Here is a 20,328-nt window from a genome sequence, read left to right as displayed (position 1 = left end):
CCTTGGAGTGCCTGTCGGTGCATGGCCTCTGCCTCCTCATATTTGCCCTGCCGTGCAAGTACTGAACCAAGGTTGCTGACACTGGCCAGAGTATTGGGATGCTCAGGACCAAGGACCTTCTCATAACCTTGGAGTGCCTCTCGGTGCATGGCCTCTGCCTCCTCATACTTGCCTTGGTCAGCAAGTACTAAACCAAGGTTGCTGACACTGGTCAGAGTATCAGGATGTTCAGGACCAAGGACCTTCTCTAACCCTACTAGGTCTCGTCGGTGCATGGCCTCTGCCTCCTCATACTTGCCCTGCCGTGCAAGAACAGAACCAAGCTGGCTGACACTGGTCAGAGTATCAGGGTGCTCAGGACCGCAAGCTCTTTCTCGGACTCTTAGGACATCTCGAAACAGAGTTTCTGCCTCAGCATATCTTCCATCACTTTGCAGGCAGCTTCCTACTCTTGCAAGAAAATCTTTATGGTTATCCTGGTAAGCCCGAAACTCTGCACTGTCTACCAGATATAGTGCGTGAGGCAGGTAGCTCCTCCATATTTGTCGATTCTCATGTTTGTCACTAGGAAAAATCTTGTCCAACTGGGCAGTGGCTCTCTCCACCCAAGTCTCAAAGGTCCCTCTTCTTCTTAGCCAATTTCGAGTAGCAAGGTGCACAAGTCGATGAAGACTAAAAAAGCTATCATCAACCTGCGCAGTGACAAAGGAGTATGCTTTCAGGACACCTAATGCTTCCACCTTTTTTTTTGCAGAAGTTGTTGATGGAAGGATTGACTCTGGTATGTCCCGTGGACTAATGCAAGCTATGAACGACAGGTAGTTGCTTGCCTCTTCATCCAATTGCTGGATCTGTAAGAAAGAGATCAGCCAGGTTGTGGCCACTGGGTTCTGAATCTCTGCATAGCGTCCATCATCCTCAAACTCCTCCGCAAGCAGTTCTATTGTGCTTTCCTCGTGCTCACCAAGCAAAGACATGTATCTAGCTAGGGAAATGCTGTTTTTATTAATGTAAGCCGCGGCTTGGCTGATTGCCAGAGGAAGAAAAGCAAGCTGCGCGAGGAGTATCCTTATTACATGATTATCCTGTAGCAACTCCTTTCGGATTAGTAATTTCCTGAATATCTGAATGGCAGTCCTTTGGTCCACGTCAGGGACAGAGAGCACATTCGGCGATGCCAGGTTCAATGCAAGCTGTTGATTGCGGGATGTAAAGAGTATATGGCCGTTCTCACTTTGAGGGATAATACCCTTAAGTGGTGGTGCTGCAGGGCCGCCCTTAACCCACATATCCATATCATCTGCATTGTCGAAGATCAGGATCCACTTCTTGTTGGTTTGAGTGAGGTAAATCTTGAGGCGCTCCTTCACCTCTGCTGGTTCCACATTTTGGATCCCTACCATTTGTGCAATCCTCATGCAAGCCTGTTCGACACTCTCGTGACTGGTACACGGGATCCAGAAGATCGAACATTCGGGCTCTCTATCTCGGATGCGGTAAGCTAGCTCCAGCGCAAGCTGGGTCTTCCCCACCCCACCCAATCCAGTAATGGCCAGCTTTTTCGGTCCATCTGGCGCAGAGATCAAATCCTCTATTTTCTGTATTTCCTCCTGCCGGCCCACAAAATGCGGATTCCTCGCAAAGGGGATCATGAAGTGACGGTTTCTACTCGCATCTATTTGGAATATAAGATATTAACTATAAAACTCCTATGTCCTAGACTCTCCACTGACCTTTATGGTTTGCAGGCCAGTACTCCAAGAAAGCCTTTGTCGCCGAGGCTCCGGTTGCGGCTGCGTATGCCTGCCACAACTTGTTCTTATGACTGTCGGCATAGTCGCACACACCCTTGATAATGATGCAGGGAACATGGTCCCATACCCCTGCCCCCTCCATTTCAAAGCCAATAACCTTCTCTTTTCTGACAATTTCATCACGATGCTGTCCAGACTTCATGACCATGTCAGCAGAAGCAACTGGTCCAATATATATAGAGGTTGGATTAGCTTCTGAGATCTCTCGACATCGGATTTGTTGACCTTTATCGCAGTTGAGATCATCACAATCCTCTTCTAATGCCTCCTTACAAATTTGATCACTAACTTGATCAAGTGAGTCACTTCCAAGGCAGGAGCACCCAGCAGGAGAAGCATGATTGTAATGCTTATGAAGATAGGAGGCCTTAAAAAGGATGTCACTAACCCCTGGACGATACCACTTCGCCCTTTGTTGGAGAATGTGAAGATATTGCTGTGTCTGGTTCTGGAGTTCATTGCGAGCATTCTCAGCACGAAGACCATTAAGAAGTGCCCGAATCTCTGGACCAGACCTGCCCAACGTGTCCTTGACGCCAGTCTTCCGTTGGAAACCACCAGGGTATTGTCTGCCAAAGTCATATTCAATCACGGAATCACTGATGATCACATCGCCTAGGAGTATCTCTTGATACTTCGGTGGTGGCGGGGCGCCTCCGCAGATACCAACAACCAGAGCAAGCTCAATGCCCGTGTAGCTGGCTCGCAGGCTAGAGGCAACACCTGCCGCACTTCCCTTGCCCATTCCAGGCATGTAGCACAGCACCACATCATGCTTGCCAATCCGTCCATTGATATATGCATTCGCGTCGCCTCGTTGTTTGCTATAGTATTTTCCAAACCGATCATAGGTTTCATCGAACAGGGCTTCGACCGCTTCCGCCTCGAGAGGGAGGGCACAGATAATCGCGATCGCAAAGTCGTCGCGGCTTCTCGGTCGCATTTCGCAAAACAAGTCATGGAAGGGTTTCGGATAGGGATTCAAGTAGATTTTTGTATGTCAGGCTTTCGATGAAAAGGCCTGGCGATGGAGGATAAGCAGAGCTGAAGTTGGCAAGCTGAGGCAGTTGCGTTCACAGCCTCACAATCTCTTCTCACCAACCACAGGGCCGCGATTTAGCCGCCCAGATGAGGGGCAGTGCGAATACTGGCATCACATCGTCTTAGTACGTCGAGGCAGCCAGCAATCGGTCATGGGACTCTCGAAATGACACAACCGGGTAGGATGTAGTTGGGAACGGTGTTCCTGCCCCGGCTCGCGTTTGGGTAACCGCCCGCGCCTCTGCTGTTTGTCGTGTTTGCAAGAAATATCCTGCAAGCTTGACAAGCAGTATATTAGTCAGAACTTAGCTCTCCACGGAGGGCTAGCCGTTTTTGGCTGAGTGGAAGCTCAATAAAGCTTTTTCGGCAAAAGGTCGGACTACTGTTGCTCACAGAAGATAACGCAAATGGTCCAGTACAATAAGAGCAGGATGAAATTCCAGGAAATTACGAAATCAAATCTAGTTTGCCAAGTGATTTTATGTTCCACTAACTGCAAAAGTACTAAACCGCTGGGTGAGGATTCGGCAAACAAAATGGAAGAATTCTGGGCAGTTGTGCAAGGCACTATATTGATCACAGGTGATGTTAACTAGTTAATTTACTTCACAGAGTCCACAACCATTCCAGGTTGTCTTCACCATATAGTGGGCCAACCAAACCAGATGGACTTTGTCCCAGGGGGTCTTGGAAATGAGCGCATGCTGGGAACATTAGTTTCGTCAAGCAAGGTGGTTCTTGAATTACCTTACGCAGGTCCTCTAGCGAGGCCGCCGAGGTAATGGCAGAAACGAAGTCAACAGCATCTGAGCCAAGGGGCCAGCGGTGGAGGTTTCTGACACCGGTGGATCTCTCCCCCGCATCAGGCCCCTCCATGAGCTCTAGTGTGATTCGCCTGAGCAATTCCACGTTCTGGGAATGGAAGGAACCACTTGCCGGAACCAATTGAAACTTGCCTGTGATGATTAGAAACGAACTGATATTATAGGAACCATTTACCAATCTTGACTTCGCCACCCAGGCTAAGCAATATCTCTGAGCACTGCAGTGAATCCACCTGAATGCCACTGGACTGAAGGTATAGCAGACCATTAATCACCTGTTACGGTTAGAGATCTCCTACCACGCGGGGCTATAACACACCTGTCCCAGTATTGATGCCAGCTGAACCTCGTCCGGATAGATTGGGGATCCGACGATACGGTCTAAAGAAAGTGGGAGGTATTCATGCAGTAGATATATTTCTCCGTCGTGCTTGAATGCCTCCTGTACCGTAACTATATTCTTATGCGGCGTTGCCCGCAAGGCCTGGGAAACAGGCACTCGGCTCTGGTCGTAGGTCCGAATGACCAAAAGATTTTGCGGATGCTCTTCATGTATCACAACAGTAACAGGAACCCCAATGTTCTCTTTGTGAAGACTGCGATATCGTTTCCACGGTGAGCCATCCTGAACAGGGAGACGCGGCAGGGTATTTTTCACGCTAGAGACAAGGCTGGGAAGAACTAAATCTCTGGGTTTTCCTTGGATTGATTTTGGCTCTGTCGTTCTCGGGGCACGGCCACCCGTCTTGAGCAAGGGTGGATTATGGGCCCGAAGTGACGCCAAGTCGAACTGGGTCATGCGCTTATTGTCTTGGGATGCCATTGTATGCTGGACTTGGACTACGGGACTTGCAGGCCAAAACACATTTATGGACAGGAGGCCACAGTTTCGGGTTAATGAAAACCGTGGCTGAGGCATACCGTGGCGTAGGTCTACCACACCAACACTTATCTAAAGATCAGCATACACCCTGAGTCTGACGGACCTTTATCCATAGATCAAGATGGCAGAGTTATATTTTACTGACACTGAGCGGCGACTGGCGAATGAAAGACATCTGAGGTACCAGGGCACAGCCAAGGTTTGGTTGGATGAGATATACTATCACTCCGAGTCCGAGCTTGATGGAGTCAAGCTTGACAGGCTGCGCCGCATCTTTCGTAAGGATGGTTGTCGTCGACTGGACATCCGTAACCATGCCACGGCTGTTGTTTCCCGTGAAGTCCTGGAGACTTCGCTTTCTAATGCCGGCATTAGCCCGGGAGCCTTGCTGACTAATCCGCCGAGTCAACTCCCTGTTCTCCGGTTCGACTCTAGGCAGCTCCAATGTCTCCATGGTCGACATCGCATTGAGGTGGGTAAGGAGCTACTACCGCCCACTGACCGATGGTGGACTATTGATATATACCTATCAGGTAGGCGTCTGTTAGCGCATGACTTGCCTGAGCTAATGCATGGCAGATATGAGTGCGGAGCTCAAGACATCACTGCTGGAAGAATATTCAAACGAAAAGCCACCCACAGATGGGCAGATATACCGCAAGATTCGGCAGTACGAGAGCGAGCATAATGCACGGTTTCGCAAGAGGTGGTGGTCTCGCCTAACACCCAACAAAGAAAAACGTCTGAAGGCACTCCTCGCGCACGAGGAATTTCGAGATGCATTCGATAAACTCCTGCCTATTCCTGGGCTCTGGTCTGGATTACGCATAGGATCACTCGCAAAGCTTATGGCGGTAAAATGTGATGAGGTAAGGGACATTGTCTTGAACTTGACAGTAGACTGACGTCCCAGGAAATCCTAAACTACTTGAGATTTATTCAGGAAGTTTGGTCCTCGATTGTCACCCCAGAAGGGCTAGTGCGAGTTGACCAGCAAACTGTTGAAAGGCTACAGCTTATGGCACCGGGAGTCTCGGCAGCAGATTCGAGGGAGGTCCATGGCCTTGTTATCAGCGGCCAGGTCTTCTCAGAGTTCACCGCGGAAGAGCGTGAGCTCATCTGGAACAAGTTGAAAGCATTCGATCGGCTTATTCCCTCTCTTTACACTTTTTTTGAAGATTTCAAGTACTTTACGGCGTGTGCAGAGTGCATACAGAGGTTGCTAGTAACGAATAAAAACCAGCCCACCATCTATAGTGCGATGGGATACATGTTCCAACCGGAGACAGCGGAATGCCGTATTCTGATTAATGAGTCCAGCCAACGGACTGTACGCGGCAGCTACAGAAAGATACTCGATGTCAGCTACCGAGAACTCTGGTTGTTTGCAATGCGCCACTACCCGCAGATGGCGAAAGATCCCCAGCGGGATGACCTTCTCGCAAAGGTAGCCAGTGAAAAGGCCGATGAAGCCGTGGTCTATGAGATGGCCAAGCTCGCAAAGAGCCTTGGCTTTGAATCCGCGCAGATAAATAGTATACTCAGCAAGTCACCCGACCGGCAGATTGCCACTGGAGCCTTACTCAAGGCCCGGAAGCCCGGACGCTATCAATATGACCCGCAGGACATGGAGCTACTGATCGACACGATCGTTGATTGCTTTAGTCATGCAAAGCGCACTCATGACGACGCAACTCCAGAGCTCTTGGCCGATAATGATAGGCAGAGTCAGTCACGGTGTGGGCTGCCTCAGCTCAGAGTGCACAAGCAGGATCTTGGCTATTTATTTTTTGACCGCTTGGAAACCATAGAGGGGTGGAACGGAGAGCAAATTTCAACACTCTTCATCCGGCGGTGTGTATACCTGGCCTTTTTCGGCCCCTGTAGTATCCCAGCGGTTCCAACCCTCGAGGCCAATTCGCCTTTGTTCTGCCCGATTGATACTGTAGAACAGGCGGAACCAACGCCTAATCGAAGTGTTAGGTGGCAGCAAACTATTGCTGATCTTCAGTCTCGGCTGAAAGAATCAGAAGCTAAACTCCGTGAGCATTTGGATATGTCACAACAAAGGCTTCGAGAAGTAGAGAATAATCTGCTGCTGCAGCTTGAGAATAGCCAGAGGTCGGAGGCAAGCCTCAGAAGTGAACTGGAAAAAACCCAGAGATCAGAAGCAAGCCTCACAGTTGAACTACGACAATCCCGGGAATCAGAAGCAAGGCTCAGAAGTGAGCTGGAAAAAGCACAGGGATCAGGACCAATGCTCACAGTTGAATTGCGAGAAGCCCAGGAATCAGGAGCGAGGCTCAGAAGTGAACTGGAAAAAGCCCAGAAATCAGAAGCAAGCCTCACAGATGAACTACGAGAAGTCCGGGAATCGGAAGCAAGTCTTACAGATGAACTACGAAAAGTCAGGGAATCGGAAGCAAGGCTCACGAGTGAGTTGCGAGAAGCACGGGAATCAGGAGCGAGGCTCAGAAATGAACTGGAGAAAACCCAGGGATCAGAAGCAAGCCTCACAAATGAACTGCGAGAAGCCCGGGCATCGGAAGCAAGGCTCAGAATTGAACTGGAAAAATCCCAGGGATCAGGACCAATGCTCACAGATGAACTACGAAAAGTCAGGGAATCGGAAGCAAGCCTCAGGAGTGAATTGCGAGAAGCCCGCGAATCAGAAGCAAGGCTCAGAAGTGAACTGGAAAAAGCCAGGGGTGACCTGGGAAAGTCCCAGAGATCAGAGGCAGAGCTCGAAGATGAACCACAAAAGGCCAGAGAATCAGCGGAAGGGGCAAACAAGCAGCTGCATCAAGCAACTTCAAAAAGAGAGTCGACACTCCAGGAACAGTGGGAACAGATAGAGAAGGAGCTGAGAGAATGCAAGATGCCCCATGCTGAGCAAGCTATTGCAGTACAGCAGCTATTGGCTTCTCAGGAAGCTGAAATCGAAAGGCTACAGACACACATCAGCAATATTCTCGCGTTCCGTGTTCGACCCTTCTTATTATTCTTATATAAGAACTCAAAATGGGAGCTACAGGGCGGCGGCCCCCTATCAAAACCTAGGGTTAAAGCACTTATGAAGCAGCTCTGGCAGTCTAATTTGAGTCTTCTGGTGTACACCAATGATCTAAGGTCTGTTATGGAGAGAGAATGGAACGCATGGCTTACGGATGTCGAGCAAAGCCGGGATTATGTTATATTCATGAGTGCCTATCGGCTACCAACTGACGAGAAATTTCGTGATGGGATGAAGAGTATAATACAAAATCGGGAGGCTAGTTTATACAGGCTCTTGTGCCAGCACCTGGATACTGTGGATTACCAAATGCGACCAAGAAAGCGGAAACTTGAGGACTTTGAACATAGAGGACGCTCACTATCTCCTCAACGACGCAGGGTAGGCGGTATATCTCGGTCCTAAACTATAATGCTCGTGTGTTATGGCTAGAAGGCTCTATACCAATCAAAGCAATTTCTCAAGGCTTATACTAAAGGGCCTGCACAACACCAGGAGTTGAAGCAAGGTCTCTACACCCTCGAAACATCTAGATCTCTGTGCCTAGGCTAGTCTAGTGTCCAGGTCTATATGATACGCGGGTTAGGGTCCCTAGGTGAACTTGGGACCTAGGTCCGGGGTTCCAGGGCCAATATGCACCTGGGGCCGATATTTCCAGTACCTTAACTTGGTTAAGCACCCAGGGGTACAGCAGCGTATGCGCCACGGCATGCACCAGTGGCCATGTATTCTGTGATGTGCACCGGCTGCCTCAACAGCCACGTTATGTGCCTATTTCCTAGAGGGCCGTAGCATGTGTCAGTTGCTTCAATTACACTAGTACAGTCAATCCGGTCTATGGCATGGTGCCTAGTAATAGTCAAATCATGGCAGGCTTAAACCATGGTCAGTAGAAACTTATGGCCCTGGGTAATTCTATAAAGCTGCGTCAAGGTCTCGGAGTTTAATACATTATTAGCATCATAGACTTGTCCAGTACGCGCCAAATGTCATCCTCACTTGATAACTCGAGCTGTCCTATGCCTCATTCAGGCGCCTTTGGAAGGCGACCGGATCCATCAGGCCCAGCACTTGTACCGGATTCCCTCCTACAACTGGCAAACGAACATGCCTCCAAGTGCCTGCGAAAGGCTGATTGGCCACAGTCATCATCAGTGTCACCTAAGATGAAGAATTTATATCAGGCTACACTGGCAATCATCAATAATGGAGATGAAGAGATCGCACTCAAGGTGGTGGAATATTATCACCGTCAATGCACGAGAAAATGGACAGTTCCCATCATCGAACTGCTTTTTAATCTTTATCAAGCCGCCCTACAACAGTGTTATTTACGAGTTTGTGACTTGCTGGTCAAGAAGGTACATCATACCTGGTTTACTCTGCACTGTCTTTATGTTGCGAGTGAAACGACTGAAAAGGTGACTGCGGTATTCAGCCAGCTCCTGGAATCAGAGGATTCGCTTTATCTGGAAAACAATAACAAGAACGGCATTGCGCTTTGTCTCGGTCAATGTTTAAAGGCAATAACCCAGTCAGGTGACGAGCCAGACATCGTTAGCTTGATGATCAAGCGTATTGAGGAGAGACGCAGCTCAGAGGAGTGGGAAGAAGTTATTAATTATGGTGTAGGGGCGCTGGGTTGCGCATTGGAAGAGAGTTACAAGAAGTCTGCAAAGAGCATTATCAATGCCGGCCTCGAAGTCTCAGCAGAGATAGTAAAAAGTTTCAGAGAGGACCCCCCGGATTTGCTTTGTTACGAAAGGTTGAAGCAACTTAGTCAAGACAGATAGGTGGTTCTCCCAGGCAGGATTGCTTTGAAGCTTCATCATGGGTTTTAGCTGGCGTGTATTTCTCGACGACGATAAATATCTTCTTCGATCCCCCCTCTGTACACTACATAGAGGGCTCAGATCAGGGTTCAGATACAGCTTTCCATATGGGCTGAGCTACTTTCAGATACCAAGATTCTTCTCTTCTGAAGCTTTCGAAATGCTATAAATTGCCAATACAGATCGTAGTTAGGAGATCAAGACCTTCAGTACAATCATTCGCTATAAAGATTATCACAAGGCCATATTGGACGCTAGTAACCACCTTAAGAGTCCACAGCCCGCTTATATCGCGTGGCGTAAGCCAGCCATAGGAGCTCAACGTGCGCACCTGGTGTACACGATGAAGGTCACATGGCATTTCCGTATCACTTTCCCACCTCTACCTTCGCTCAGCCTGCTTCCTGCCCTTATTGTCCACCTGTCTGAAGATTATAGATGGTGGCTGACACTGAACTCCACGAATTCATCGTTGAACTTCGCGGCCTCTGCTACGTGCTCGAACGTAACTTGCTTGTCCTCGGCGGCAGCCTTTGCTCTGGCGACAACGATAGCATTTGCAATCTATGGCATTAGGTTAGCCTAGTGTCTGGAATTTGTCAAGGTCTAGAAGCTTGCCTCTCGGCTGTTCCGTTCCATTGATGCAAGCTGGTTGAGTTCGTCTTCTGTGACCTGTAAGGTGCCAGCCAGGGAGCTTTCCCAAATTTTCCACCGTGCACTGTGAGTCAACTCGGAATACTTGAGCTTTAGATGGATTCGGCTCAGAACTGCCTCGTCAAAAGCGAAGACAGGGTTGGCGGTCAGAAAGAGGATGCCGTCATGGGATTGAAGTTTCTGAAGGAAGACTTTCACCATAAACTGATTGTCATCCCGGCGAAATGAACGACTCTCTATTAGCATTTCTGCTTCACTAAAGAGAAGGATCATGTTGAGACATTTCACAATTTTGAAGATCTGATCAAGAGTTATCTCCAGTCGCATGGGATTTCTCTCACCAGCCAACAATTTCGCCGCCGAGACCTAATTCATGAGCATCCAACCAAATCATCAATGGGGTGAAAAATCACCTACCACATGGAGAGGTTTCTGACAATACTCAGCCACTGCCTGGGCTGTGAAGGTCTTTCCAACTCCAGGCGGACCACTGGGGCTGTTAGGGAAGACACTTTTTCTGGGAAAATTTCTCACTTACAATAGAAGGACATTTATCCCTTGGCCATTCCTCTTGATGAAAGCATAATCCGCGGCATCCTTGCCAGATAATTGGGCAGTGACCACCGACTGAAGAATTTGTTTCTGTTCGTCTGGGATTTGCAAGAGGTCAAATAAGTCAGGCGACCACTGAACATCCTTTAAATCACTAACTGCGCACCACACTGCATCATGGGTCAGTGACATCAGGTGATGTACAGAGAAACTTACTGAAGGCGTCCTCCCCCAGGCAGAAGCATTGAACTGCCGGAGGGCAAATAAGACAGTCATCGTCAGTGAGTAGATTTTTAGGAGAAATAAAGGCTGAGTCGTGTTCCCAGCAGTTAGAGACTTGCGAGCGTCGGTAGTTCCGCATTATTTCACGAAACAAGGCGGCATTGATTCCCACTCGACTGTCAATATCTGTTGCCAGTAGCTTCCCATTGTTCTTAATGAGTGCCTTGCCCTTGTAGTGTAGGATCGTTGTGGGGCTTCTAACAAGTTGACTGAACTTTTGACCGCGTTCCACCAAGTCGCGAGTAATCTGTTCGCTGTCTGGGTGGTATTGGAGTGGAAATACCTCCAAGGTGTGAATTGCTTTGCATCCATGAAACTTGGCAATTCTCAGCTCCGTCCTCACCTCCCAAAATCCATGGCCATCATGGTCGACATAATGACATTCAAGTTTGAAATACGTGGCATTGTTCCGGGGGGTCTCTTCCACGGTGTCGAGAACCATACACCAAGGTTTTCCAGTGCCCGGACACTTTGTGTACAGGTGACATCCTGGTTTGAAAAGAAGCTCAAGAAGATCATAAGTGATTTCGCCACGTTGCAATAATGGAATGAGCTGTTCCGTGCTTGCTGCATAAGCTTCATCAATATGGTTGACAAGGAGACGTAGGTCCTCTGCGCCTTCTGGTCGACTTTCTGCATTGTGCCGCAACTTGTTGAGGTCAGCTGGGGATGGGGGAGCCAGGTTGGGAGAGGGTATCCTGGTTGGATTATCACTGTGAGTGAGTTGGTTGAGCTTGGACCTGAGTTGCGGCAGGAAATGAAACAAGACGGTTTGCTTGATCTGCTCGCCAGATTTAGCTTCTAGCATTGGTACATGGTTTTCAACCTACTGATAGCTTGGCCCCCATGTCACCGACTGCTTTTACATTCTCCAAAAGCACTTGGAGAATGTCCTGCAGTGTCTTGGACTTCACATCAATATATGTTGTAGACTTTTTGAATATTGGATCTGCGATGATCTGAGATTATATCTCGGCCAAAGTGCCCACAATACGTACCAATACGCTTGCGAACAACAAACAAAAATCCTCTAAAATCATCCGCTTCCAGTTCCATTTCGACGACCTTGTATTCGCAGGTGTCGTTGTCCCAGCTATTCAGATGTCAGCAGCCCGTTACAGGTATCGCGAATATCGAGACATACATTTCCAGCACCTCCTTGAACTTGGCCTCGTTGGCCTCGGTAGTCTGCCCCTCATCAATGTCATTTTGGTGAAACTCAATTTCAATCCAGCACGTACCAGTCGCTTATCCAGTTCGCTGACATTAAGTGCCGCCGTGGAGGACCCGACAGAACAGACAGGACTGGCAGGGAGCCGTCCGACCTCTGTGGCCGGGTCGGACAAGGCTTGCAAGTCGGCCACGACAGTCGGCAAAGAGTTGTTCTCAAAGCCCTGCTCAGCAGATTGGGGGGCTGAAGGGGAATCGTTGATGTCTTGGTGAATAGCGACCATATTGGCTGATGTGTATATCTTGGAACAGATTGGTACGATGAGAGCTCGAATGTCAATGACAACGAATTCAGGAGGATAATGCGCCCTTTTATGTCAAGCTGACACTCGCTATATTCGAATTCGACCCCCCTCCCTCTTACCATTTCTTTCCACCTGCAGGGGAGCAGCATACTGGCAACAACAGGATGCATGGTTATGGCCTTCGTTTGGATAACACGGTGCCGCGCGATGCGCGAAGGAAGGCTCGAGCATGTTGTGATGTGCGAGCTTTCCAACCGGGTATCCTGAAATAGCTGAAGGTTTAGATGGATCTGTTATTCCAATGCAACTAATATTACTTTTTCATTACAACCAAACTGCGAGACCTTGCGCCATGTATATCCAGTATCCCCGCGTTGTATGGCAAGGCGGTTTCCCTCATTGTAGGATCATGCGGAAGAGATCGTTCCAGTCCACCCATTGTTCTGACATTTTTAAATGACACTTAAATGACACTTCTTCGACGCTTTTTCGACATATTTTTGACACTTCCTGCACGACTATTCCACGACACTTATTTAGTATTTCTTCGACACTTCTTCGACGTATTTTCGGCATATTTTCGACACTTCTTCCACACTTCTTTGACTATTCTACGGCACCTAGTATTTCTTCGACACTTCTTTGACACTTTTTGACACTTTTCGACACCTTTTCAACCTATATTTTATTTCGACGTGACTATAGGTCTATCACTCAAACATGGCCCCGCATCAAGACAGGAAGCGCAAGAGTACTGGCCTTGTATCTGTTGAAGATGGACTTGAACATCTTGCAATTGTACTGAAAGTCATCCAACTGTGTAAAGGCCTACGCCCCGGAGTTGAAAAGCGCCTCTCAAAAGATATTACTTTATTCAAATATGGAATTCCAGCTGATCAAGTCGAGGGCCGCGCACGGCAGCAAAAGTACATCAATTTCTTGGGGGAACTCCGCGATCACCCATCAATGCTTATTCTATGCATGGTTGGCCTAGGTTTGTCTGTGATTGCAGTCACCAGAGATGAGATCCTGGCGAACCTTGCAGATGCAATAAAACAACAAGTTCATATCTATGATGAGCCAGTTCTTCATGAAATAGTGATGAAGTACTTGCAACCAGCATCAATACCTGAAAGCTCAAATACCGCAACCCTTACCACCCCGACTATTGGAACACAAATTACCACACAACGGGGCCAAAGGGCGACAGAAGGCTAGTTGAATTCCGATATGGAGTATTGGTCTGTCTTATTCTGACATACTAGAGGAAGCAAGGGAAATAGGGAAATAGGAGAAAAAAGGAATGAGGAGAACTTGGTCGACAAACACCGCACGAAATGACGCTAATGCGGCCCAGTCAACTGCAGTATCGATAGGCTTTGAGAGTCACACTAAATCCGGAATCCTCAGTGCTATTGGCTGACATACCACCAAAACTCATGCACTCAACCAAGCGTCAGTTAGACAGTCATCCATTTGGAATTATCTGCTCAAGAACCCTGTTCAAGAAGTAATTGAAGTTTTCTGTGGCAGGCCGACAGAAGTGGCGTATTGCATCAAGCTTCCCATTGAGATCTGTCCTCTGTTGCTTTCAACTCTGCCATTTCCTCCTGTAGGGCAGCAAGTACTTTTTGCTGCTCATTGACCCGGATTTCCAGATTTTGTATCATTTTGAGCTGAAAGTGCAGTTCAGCCGCTTGGTTTTCGGCGAAAGCTTGTATCGTAGGTGTATATTGCCCGCCGTAGGTAGGTGTATACGCAAAGGTAGCCACATTTCCATAGGGCTGGTCTGCTACCGAGTCGGCTCCTGTCGATGCCCCGCTGGGAGAATATGTAGGACCTGACGGAAATAGCCAGGCTGGATTGTCTATTGCTGCTGATATGGTTTCGTCGTTACTCCTGAAAGGCGAAATATGACTGGTATAGTCTTGGAAGCCTTGTCCTATCCTTTGCGCTGAAGACAGTGGCGAACATTCGGTGAACGCCATATCGGGAGCCCCATCATTTGTCTGTCCATGCCCAGTAAACATATAAGGACAGGGTTGATGTAATAAGGGACACTCTACCCTATGCGCTGGAAACATTGTTTCGGCGGGAGCCTGATCTCCCTGCAAGAGCGAACCGCGGTTTTCCGAGCTCCATTTCAATTCGTTGCAAGATGGCAAATATGGCATACATGCGCAATGCACATATGGAAATATACGGGCAGAGGATGTCAGGGTGTCGTAAGGAGTTTCTGAGTTACCGTCGTGATTGGCAGGAGGCTGGTGGACAGAGACATGGTGGTAGGGAGTCTGCGTACTCGGTGTAAACTCCGTCTCCAAAGTCTTCATTTCTAGAATGTCAGAGTTCATCCTTTTGTTAAGACAGCCATTATATAAAAGACGCAAGGGTCACGGGCTAAAGAGATTTGCCCTTACATAGTGGCAATCTGCGTCTTGAGCTGATTGACAATTGGAACAGCCTCGACCGTCACCAAGATCGCCGCTGCACTTAACCTTTCGTTTCCGGCATCTCTGACACTATCCCAGATTATTGTTAGTGGAATTGTTGCCTTTGTACCTGCTTGATCGTCACTTACTGCAACTTGTCTCCGCCCTGGCCGGCTCGGCTTTGCCTGGCTCGCTGCCCTCTTTCCGAGAACCTGTTCAACGGCTTTGGGGGGCATAGGTGAAGCGTTGACCTCTTGGTGAGTAGTAGCAACCGGATTGGACAATTCGCTGGCGAAGAGGATATCTTTGGACAGATTGGTACGGTTTCGAATGAGAACTTGTATCCCAATGAGAACAGTTCAAGACGAATTTGTAAGGAACCAGGCGGCCTTTTATGTCCTCGACAGAGTGAGATCCAAAGGATGTCCTCACCCTCTTGCCGTCCTGTTCCAACCAACAGGGGATGTATACCGCGAGATGCATGACAGTCATTTCGACTTGTACAGCAAAATCTGTACGAAATGGTGCCGCGCAATGCGCGATGGAGGGCCCGAACATGTTGGAATATGCGGGCTTTTCCAAGTAGAAGCTCCCGGGATTACGTTCCATCTGCAGCCATTATCACATTCAGTATAATGTGTGGCTTGAGCTTTGGCCCGGAGAAACCTCCTAGCTCTCTCTGTAGCTCGCTACAACCATCGGTACCTAGCTATAATTCTAAATTTGATAGCTTCGATGTAGACTTATTCGGACAGTCTTGCTGCATTGAACTAGCCATATATAGCATAGATTGACTTCGCGGAACCTTAAATAGATGCTGTTTCTGGAACAATAAAAGCAACGAAAAGAAAAGCAAAAAAAAAGGAAGAGGATGAGGAAGAAAAAGCAAAGGACGCCAAAATTAAGAAGATATTACGCCCGACCATGCATCAGAGACCGTGGAGTAAGTGGACAGCAAGTCTCGAAAGTCGCGAAGCTAGGGTACGATCGAGATGCAGCTGAGCTTTGTTATGGCCAATTAAAGTATATAATCCCCTTAAATGAAGTCAGTTGCTCACGGAAGGTGAGCATCTCCATCCCTCATTTATCCAGCTTTAACTGCACATCATGTGCCAATCAACCATGGTCAGTGTTTATTCGCAAGTCCTTTCAGTTCACTAACTGTGGTGACAGGAAGTTTCCATTCCTAGGTCAATCCTGCAAATATCTGCGATATCAACCCTCAAGGTCTTCCTCGGACGGTGGCTTGGCTCCATTACCATTTCAGCCCAACCGCTGCTTGATACGTTCACCGAATCTATATCGAACATGCTTAGTGATGAAGCAGTCCTTATGATTGCACTTGTTACCTGGCACTTTGATGCGACATCTGATGTATGTCAACTCCTTAGCCAGCAACCACCGGACCAAGTGAACTCGGAAGCCCCTCAACTCCACTCTTCGGAATCCCACCATCATCTCATTCAATCATTGGAAGATCTGGAAAAATTTCATGTGATGTGCGGGATTCTCTACGAAAGGTACAATGCGGTAGTGAGAACACAGGTTACAAGGGACGAATTTACAAGCGAGCTCCGGCAGTTGTTGGGGTTTCTCGATTGGTTGTTCCAGTACTGGGTTGAGTGTATGTTCCTTGATGAACAGAGTCAGATATAGGTCAAGGTGCAAAATCTCGTCTGTTTCAATATTTTTGTCCTATACAACCTGGCTGCGATCCAGGACAAGCCTCGTTCAACTCTAAATGGAGAAAAGTGATCAAGGAGCCATTTAAAGCATGGGCGAGAATGCGATATAGATACTGGGAAACCAGTACTAAAGTGAGCTTTCTTTGATCTAACCTGCTTCAAGCTCTTTCAATTTAAACTGCCTTAATCCCCTTCGTTTTTCCATTTCCATCAGCAAACACATTGAGAAGCTGCTGCTCATCCTGCCGATGCTTGGGATAATGACCACAAGACCTCCTGTGACTATCCAATCACAGCTTCCCTTGCTGTTGAATTGTTACCCATCAAACAGCACTTCAATTGACTTCTGCTGAGGGCTGACTGCACCAATGTGCTTACGCCATAACTGCGCATAAACGCCATTCCGCTGGACAAGCTCGTTGTGATTGCCCTCCTCGGCAACCTGGGCGAAGCCATCTGCCCCCCTTGTTAAGACGATGATTCTGTCAGCATGCATAACCGTTGACAGGCGGTGTCTAAAAATCCCCTAAGGTAAGCTTTGGATGAATTTATAGTTGCTTGGCTGAACTTACGCAACAATAATCGTTGTTTTCCCTGCACATAGGGTGTCAATGCTCTCCTTGATATGAGCCTCAGTGTCCGCATCTAGGGCGCTTGTGGCCTCGTCAAATATCAAAATGTCTGCCCTTTGAACAAGCACGCGTGCCAGCGCAAGCCGCTGTGCCTCTCCGCCGGAGAAGAAGCTGTTAGCGTTAGTAACAATAATGCTGACGAGACCTCCTTGGCATATGAGAAGGAGAACGTACCCCCCTCCCTCGCCCACCACCGTGTCGTACTGTTCGGGTAGGCTCATAATGCGGTCGTGAATTCCGGCCTTTTTGGCCGCGTCGTGTACCTCCGATTCCGTGGCGTCGGGCCGGCCGTACCGGATGTTGTACATGACTGTATTGTTAAACAGATACGGGCTCTGCTCCATGACGGCGATGTGTTTCGGCAGCCTACAAAGAGTTTTAGAGGAAACCTACTCTGCCAACTCCATTGCCAGCAACTTACTCGTCCCTTTTCAGTGTCTTAATATCCTGGCCGTCAATTGTCACAATGCCGTCCGTGGGGTCATAAAGCCGTGTAGTAAGTGCTAGCAGGGTTGACTTGCCTACACCTGACGGCCCGACAAATGATGCAGTTTTGCCTGGTTCAATCACAAGATTGAGCCGTCGAAAGATCTCGCCGCCGCCACAGTCGAAGCTGAATGTTACATTTTTGAACTCAACACGGCCTCCGGTCAAGCGTAGGTGCTCGGTCCCGTATGTCATAGTAGGCTTGATCAAGAGGAGTCGACAGAGTCGGTCAGCGGAATAAAGATCTTTAATGACGCGCCCGGAGACCTGTGTAAAGAATAACAGTGGATCCTGCAAGAGGCTCCAATAGCCACTGAAGGCTACCACAGTTCCGATAGTACTGCCAGTCTGAAGGCCATGGAGGACCACGAGAGCAGTAGCAGCGAACTGGCCGATATTGACTATGATGCCGGAGGCCAGTTTAAACCCATGGTCCGTGAGGTAGCTTTTCCACAGTAGCCCAACCTGCGTGCCCAGGCTCGCAGCGTAGGCCTCTATCTCGTGGTCGACCTGGCCGTAAAGCGACACAGTCGGCCAGCCCAGCCCGCCTTGGCGCCGCCGTTCGGTCTCATGGAAAGCCGTTAAGTCAGCATCGTACATCGGCATCAACATCCGGTTCGAGCGAAGGAGCAGCAATGTATTCAGGGCGACAATAAATCCCTGCACCAGCGCGACATGCGGCCCGTACAGTGAGAATATGGTAACAACCGCGCCAATGAACGTGATGATTTGCGGAAAGGTGTCTAGCATTAAGAAGTCAAGCGCGTTGCAGACAACCCTGCCCAAGTTGGTGGCTGTGGTCAAATCAGTCACACTGACCATGTCATGAAAGGCTGCTTCATGGCGCATCAAGTGCGCATAGATGCATATTCCCGCCCGCTCCTGGCGGGAAAGCTTGAACTTCTGCCATAGGAGTTCCTGCATGCTCGCAAGCCCGTTACCAGAGTTGGCAAGTTTCACAGCCATCAGTAATGCGAGGGGCTTCCAAACCGGGCCGAGCTCTCTACCCGTGTATGCCTGCATGACGCTCTCCACAAATTCACCCTTCACGTGCGGCGTATACAGCCTGAGCCACATATTGCCCAGCAGAGTCAACAGGGAAGCAAAGGCGTATAGCTTCATCCACGGCAGATTGCTCGGCCAAATCCAGGGCAAGAAGATGCGGAACCTCCTTGCCCACGGCCAGGGTCCTCCAGCCGCGCGAATTGAATCGCGAACATTCTGTCCTGACGCGAACGATTCCAGTCTCCTGCCATCTCTGCCATTGTGAAGGTTGCTTCGCATGGCGGTGTGGTCCTCGACGCCGTCGCCAAGTCGGATGTGTCCACCCCGATCGGGCCAAGCAAACATGGTGAATAAAGCGAGCTCCAGGCAGCATCGCAGACTGGTAGCCACGGCGCCGCAGACTAGGTTGAATTTCGAGAAGGGGGGAATGATGGCGAGCTGGACGATGGCAAGCATGTCAAGCACGGCCATGATAGTCCAGGACCCCAGGTGCACGTGCCAAGCTGGCTGCTTCTCCTCGACTGTGCTGGGCCAGAGATGGTCGATCTGCAGTAGAAGCGCGAGAATGTACAGGAGAGTCGCCGCTAGGGGCAGGATGTCAGGCATCACCCCGGCCTGGATGTTGATGATGGCTGCCTCGCCTCCTGACACGAGGAGCATGGCGAACAGGAGCCAGATGAAGGGTGTCACATCGCGGTTGCGGGTCTTAACCTGCTTGAACTGGGCTCCCAGGAAATACAGACAGCTAACGGCAGCAAAAACTGTCCGGGAGACCTTGAGGGCGGCGTGGATACCCTCCATGGTGTTTTGCACAAGGGACTCTCTGAAGATAATACTCAAACGATTAGGTGGATAAGAATCGCAATAAAACGAAACGGACTACCTCAGTCTCTTTTATTTTTCCTCTGCTTCCTTCTAGCCTTCTGTCGCCTCCACTTCTTCCTTTGGGATCCTTTCGACTTCTTGGGTGCGCGACGGCTTGCTGGACACGGTTCCGATTGATATGGGCGGCGCCAGTGATAAGAGCATAGGGTGAGGATGACGAACAAAGGCCAGGCAGCGAAAAGGAGAAGGTTGATGTAGATTTCTTGGTCAAGCTCAACTCCAAACATTCTCAACAGTCAGCATGCTATCTGGGAATCGGAACGCTATATACCAATCTCAGAGGGACGCCAAACTTTCAGCCCACAGACCCAGGCAGAAAGGATTAGATTGCGCGTACAGCAGCCCCTTCATCGAGAAAAAGACAGGAAGGGGCATCTACTAGTTGCATAAATATACATGGGTTCTTTGAGCGGCTAGGGCCCGTGCCTGATCTAAACTAAAGAAACCGAGCCATACAGGAACTCCGGCCAGCTCATCCTGTGACAGGTAAGAGAACCTAACATGTCCGTAGGATGTTTGTTGCAGCCGTTCAGCTTACCATGGATTCCCTGCCCGGTAGTCTCGACTCGCAGAAACAGCTGCCGTGTCTATAGATCCGTTAAGCTAGTATGCTGGGATCCTACCAAAATCATTGATTGGTTATAAGACGTATTCTGTGATAGCTAGCTCTCGTATAGACAGTTCAATGACGGGAAGTAGAAAGGAAGTCAAATGGAAAAGGAAATGAACATGCACAACTAAATTACTGACTAGGACATGCTATGGCAAGCAATCCACCTTGGGCGGCGAAGGAGGTTCATGAAGTATGAAGTCGAGATTCAACATCCATAAAG

General features: G+C 49.0%; 8 protein-coding genes across 8 annotated transcripts; 4 read left to right on the top strand and 4 right to left on the bottom strand.

Annotated features, from left to right (window-relative positions):
* Positions 1 to 62: 62 nt before the first annotated feature.
* On the bottom strand, positions 63 to 2,757 carry BDW70DRAFT_162664 (putative kinesin light chain; the record flags this gene model as incomplete). Its single annotated transcript, XM_073741165.1, has 2 exons — positions 63 to 1,675; positions 1,734 to 2,757. Coding segments are annotated over 2 exons (2,637 nt in total), but the record flags the coding sequence as incomplete, so codon positions are not given.
* Positions 2,758 to 3,438: 681 nt separating this feature from the next.
* BDW70DRAFT_141920 (uncharacterized protein) lies at positions 3,439 to 4,886 on the bottom strand. Its single transcript, XM_073737852.1, has 4 exons — positions 3,999 to 4,886; positions 3,855 to 3,954; positions 3,603 to 3,811; positions 3,439 to 3,559 (listed from the first exon to the last, which is right to left on the bottom strand). The coding sequence occupies exons 1-4, from the start codon at positions 4,596 to 4,598 to the stop codon at positions 3,452 to 3,454; spliced, it is 1,017 nt and encodes a 338-aa protein (XP_073593225.1). The 5' UTR covers positions 4,599 to 4,886; the 3' UTR covers positions 3,439 to 3,451.
* Positions 4,684 to 5,788, top strand: BDW70DRAFT_152547 (uncharacterized protein; the record flags this gene model as incomplete). Its single annotated transcript, XM_073739459.1, has 3 exons — positions 4,684 to 5,095; positions 5,142 to 5,431; positions 5,741 to 5,788. The coding sequence occupies 3 exons, from the start codon at positions 4,684 to 4,686 to the stop codon at positions 5,786 to 5,788; spliced, it is 750 nt and encodes a 249-aa protein (XP_073593224.1).
* A 1,985-nt stretch (positions 5,789 to 7,773) lies between these two features.
* On the top strand, positions 7,774 to 8,002 carry BDW70DRAFT_141917 (uncharacterized protein). The gene has a single exon (XM_073737851.1). It carries the CDS (start codon positions 7,807 to 7,809, stop codon positions 7,978 to 7,980), a length of 174 nt encoding a protein of 57 aa, XP_073593223.1. The 5' UTR covers positions 7,774 to 7,806; the 3' UTR covers positions 7,981 to 8,002.
* Positions 8,003 to 8,493: 491 nt separating this feature from the next.
* Positions 8,494 to 9,408, top strand: BDW70DRAFT_141915 (uncharacterized protein; the record flags this gene model as incomplete). The annotated part of the gene is made up of 2 exons (XM_073737850.1): positions 8,494 to 8,890; positions 8,948 to 9,408. Coding segments are annotated over 2 exons (783 nt in total), but the record flags the coding sequence as incomplete, so codon positions are not given.
* A 605-nt stretch (positions 9,409 to 10,013) lies between these two features.
* Positions 10,014 to 12,349, bottom strand: BDW70DRAFT_170389 (uncharacterized protein; the record flags this gene model as incomplete). Its single annotated transcript, XM_073742915.1, has 8 exons — positions 10,014 to 10,427; positions 10,479 to 10,551; positions 10,600 to 10,783; positions 10,830 to 11,524; positions 11,636 to 11,676; positions 11,726 to 11,844; positions 11,894 to 11,988; positions 12,051 to 12,349. The coding sequence occupies 8 exons, from the start codon at positions 12,347 to 12,349 to the stop codon at positions 10,014 to 10,016; spliced, it is 1,920 nt and encodes a 639-aa protein (XP_073593221.1).
* A 420-nt stretch (positions 12,350 to 12,769) lies between these two features.
* BDW70DRAFT_97898 (uncharacterized protein) lies at positions 12,770 to 13,634 on the top strand. Its single transcript, XM_073745327.1, has one exon. It carries the CDS (start codon positions 13,091 to 13,093, stop codon positions 13,586 to 13,588), a length of 498 nt encoding a protein of 165 aa, XP_073593220.1. The 5' UTR covers positions 12,770 to 13,090; the 3' UTR covers positions 13,589 to 13,634.
* Positions 13,635 to 16,803: 3,169 nt separating this feature from the next.
* Positions 16,804 to 19,411, bottom strand: BDW70DRAFT_162660 (ABC transporter ATP-binding protein; the record flags this gene model as incomplete). The annotated part of the gene is made up of 4 exons (XM_073741164.1): positions 16,804 to 17,002; positions 17,060 to 17,230; positions 17,294 to 17,485; positions 17,541 to 19,411. 4 exons carry the CDS (start codon positions 19,409 to 19,411, stop codon positions 16,804 to 16,806), a joined length of 2,433 nt encoding a protein of 810 aa, XP_073593219.1.
* Positions 19,412 to 20,328: the final 917 nt, after the last annotated feature.

Source organism: Aspergillus foveolatus, assembly GCF_047715535.1.
Source record: "Aspergillus foveolatus strain CBS 279.81 unplaced genomic scaffold BDW70scaffold_53, whole genome shotgun sequence".
Taxonomy (NCBI): domain Eukaryota; kingdom Fungi; phylum Ascomycota; class Eurotiomycetes; order Eurotiales; family Aspergillaceae; genus Aspergillus; species Aspergillus foveolatus.
Note: the sequence above shows the minus strand (reverse complement) of the source record. Positions and strands in the feature narration are given on the sequence as shown.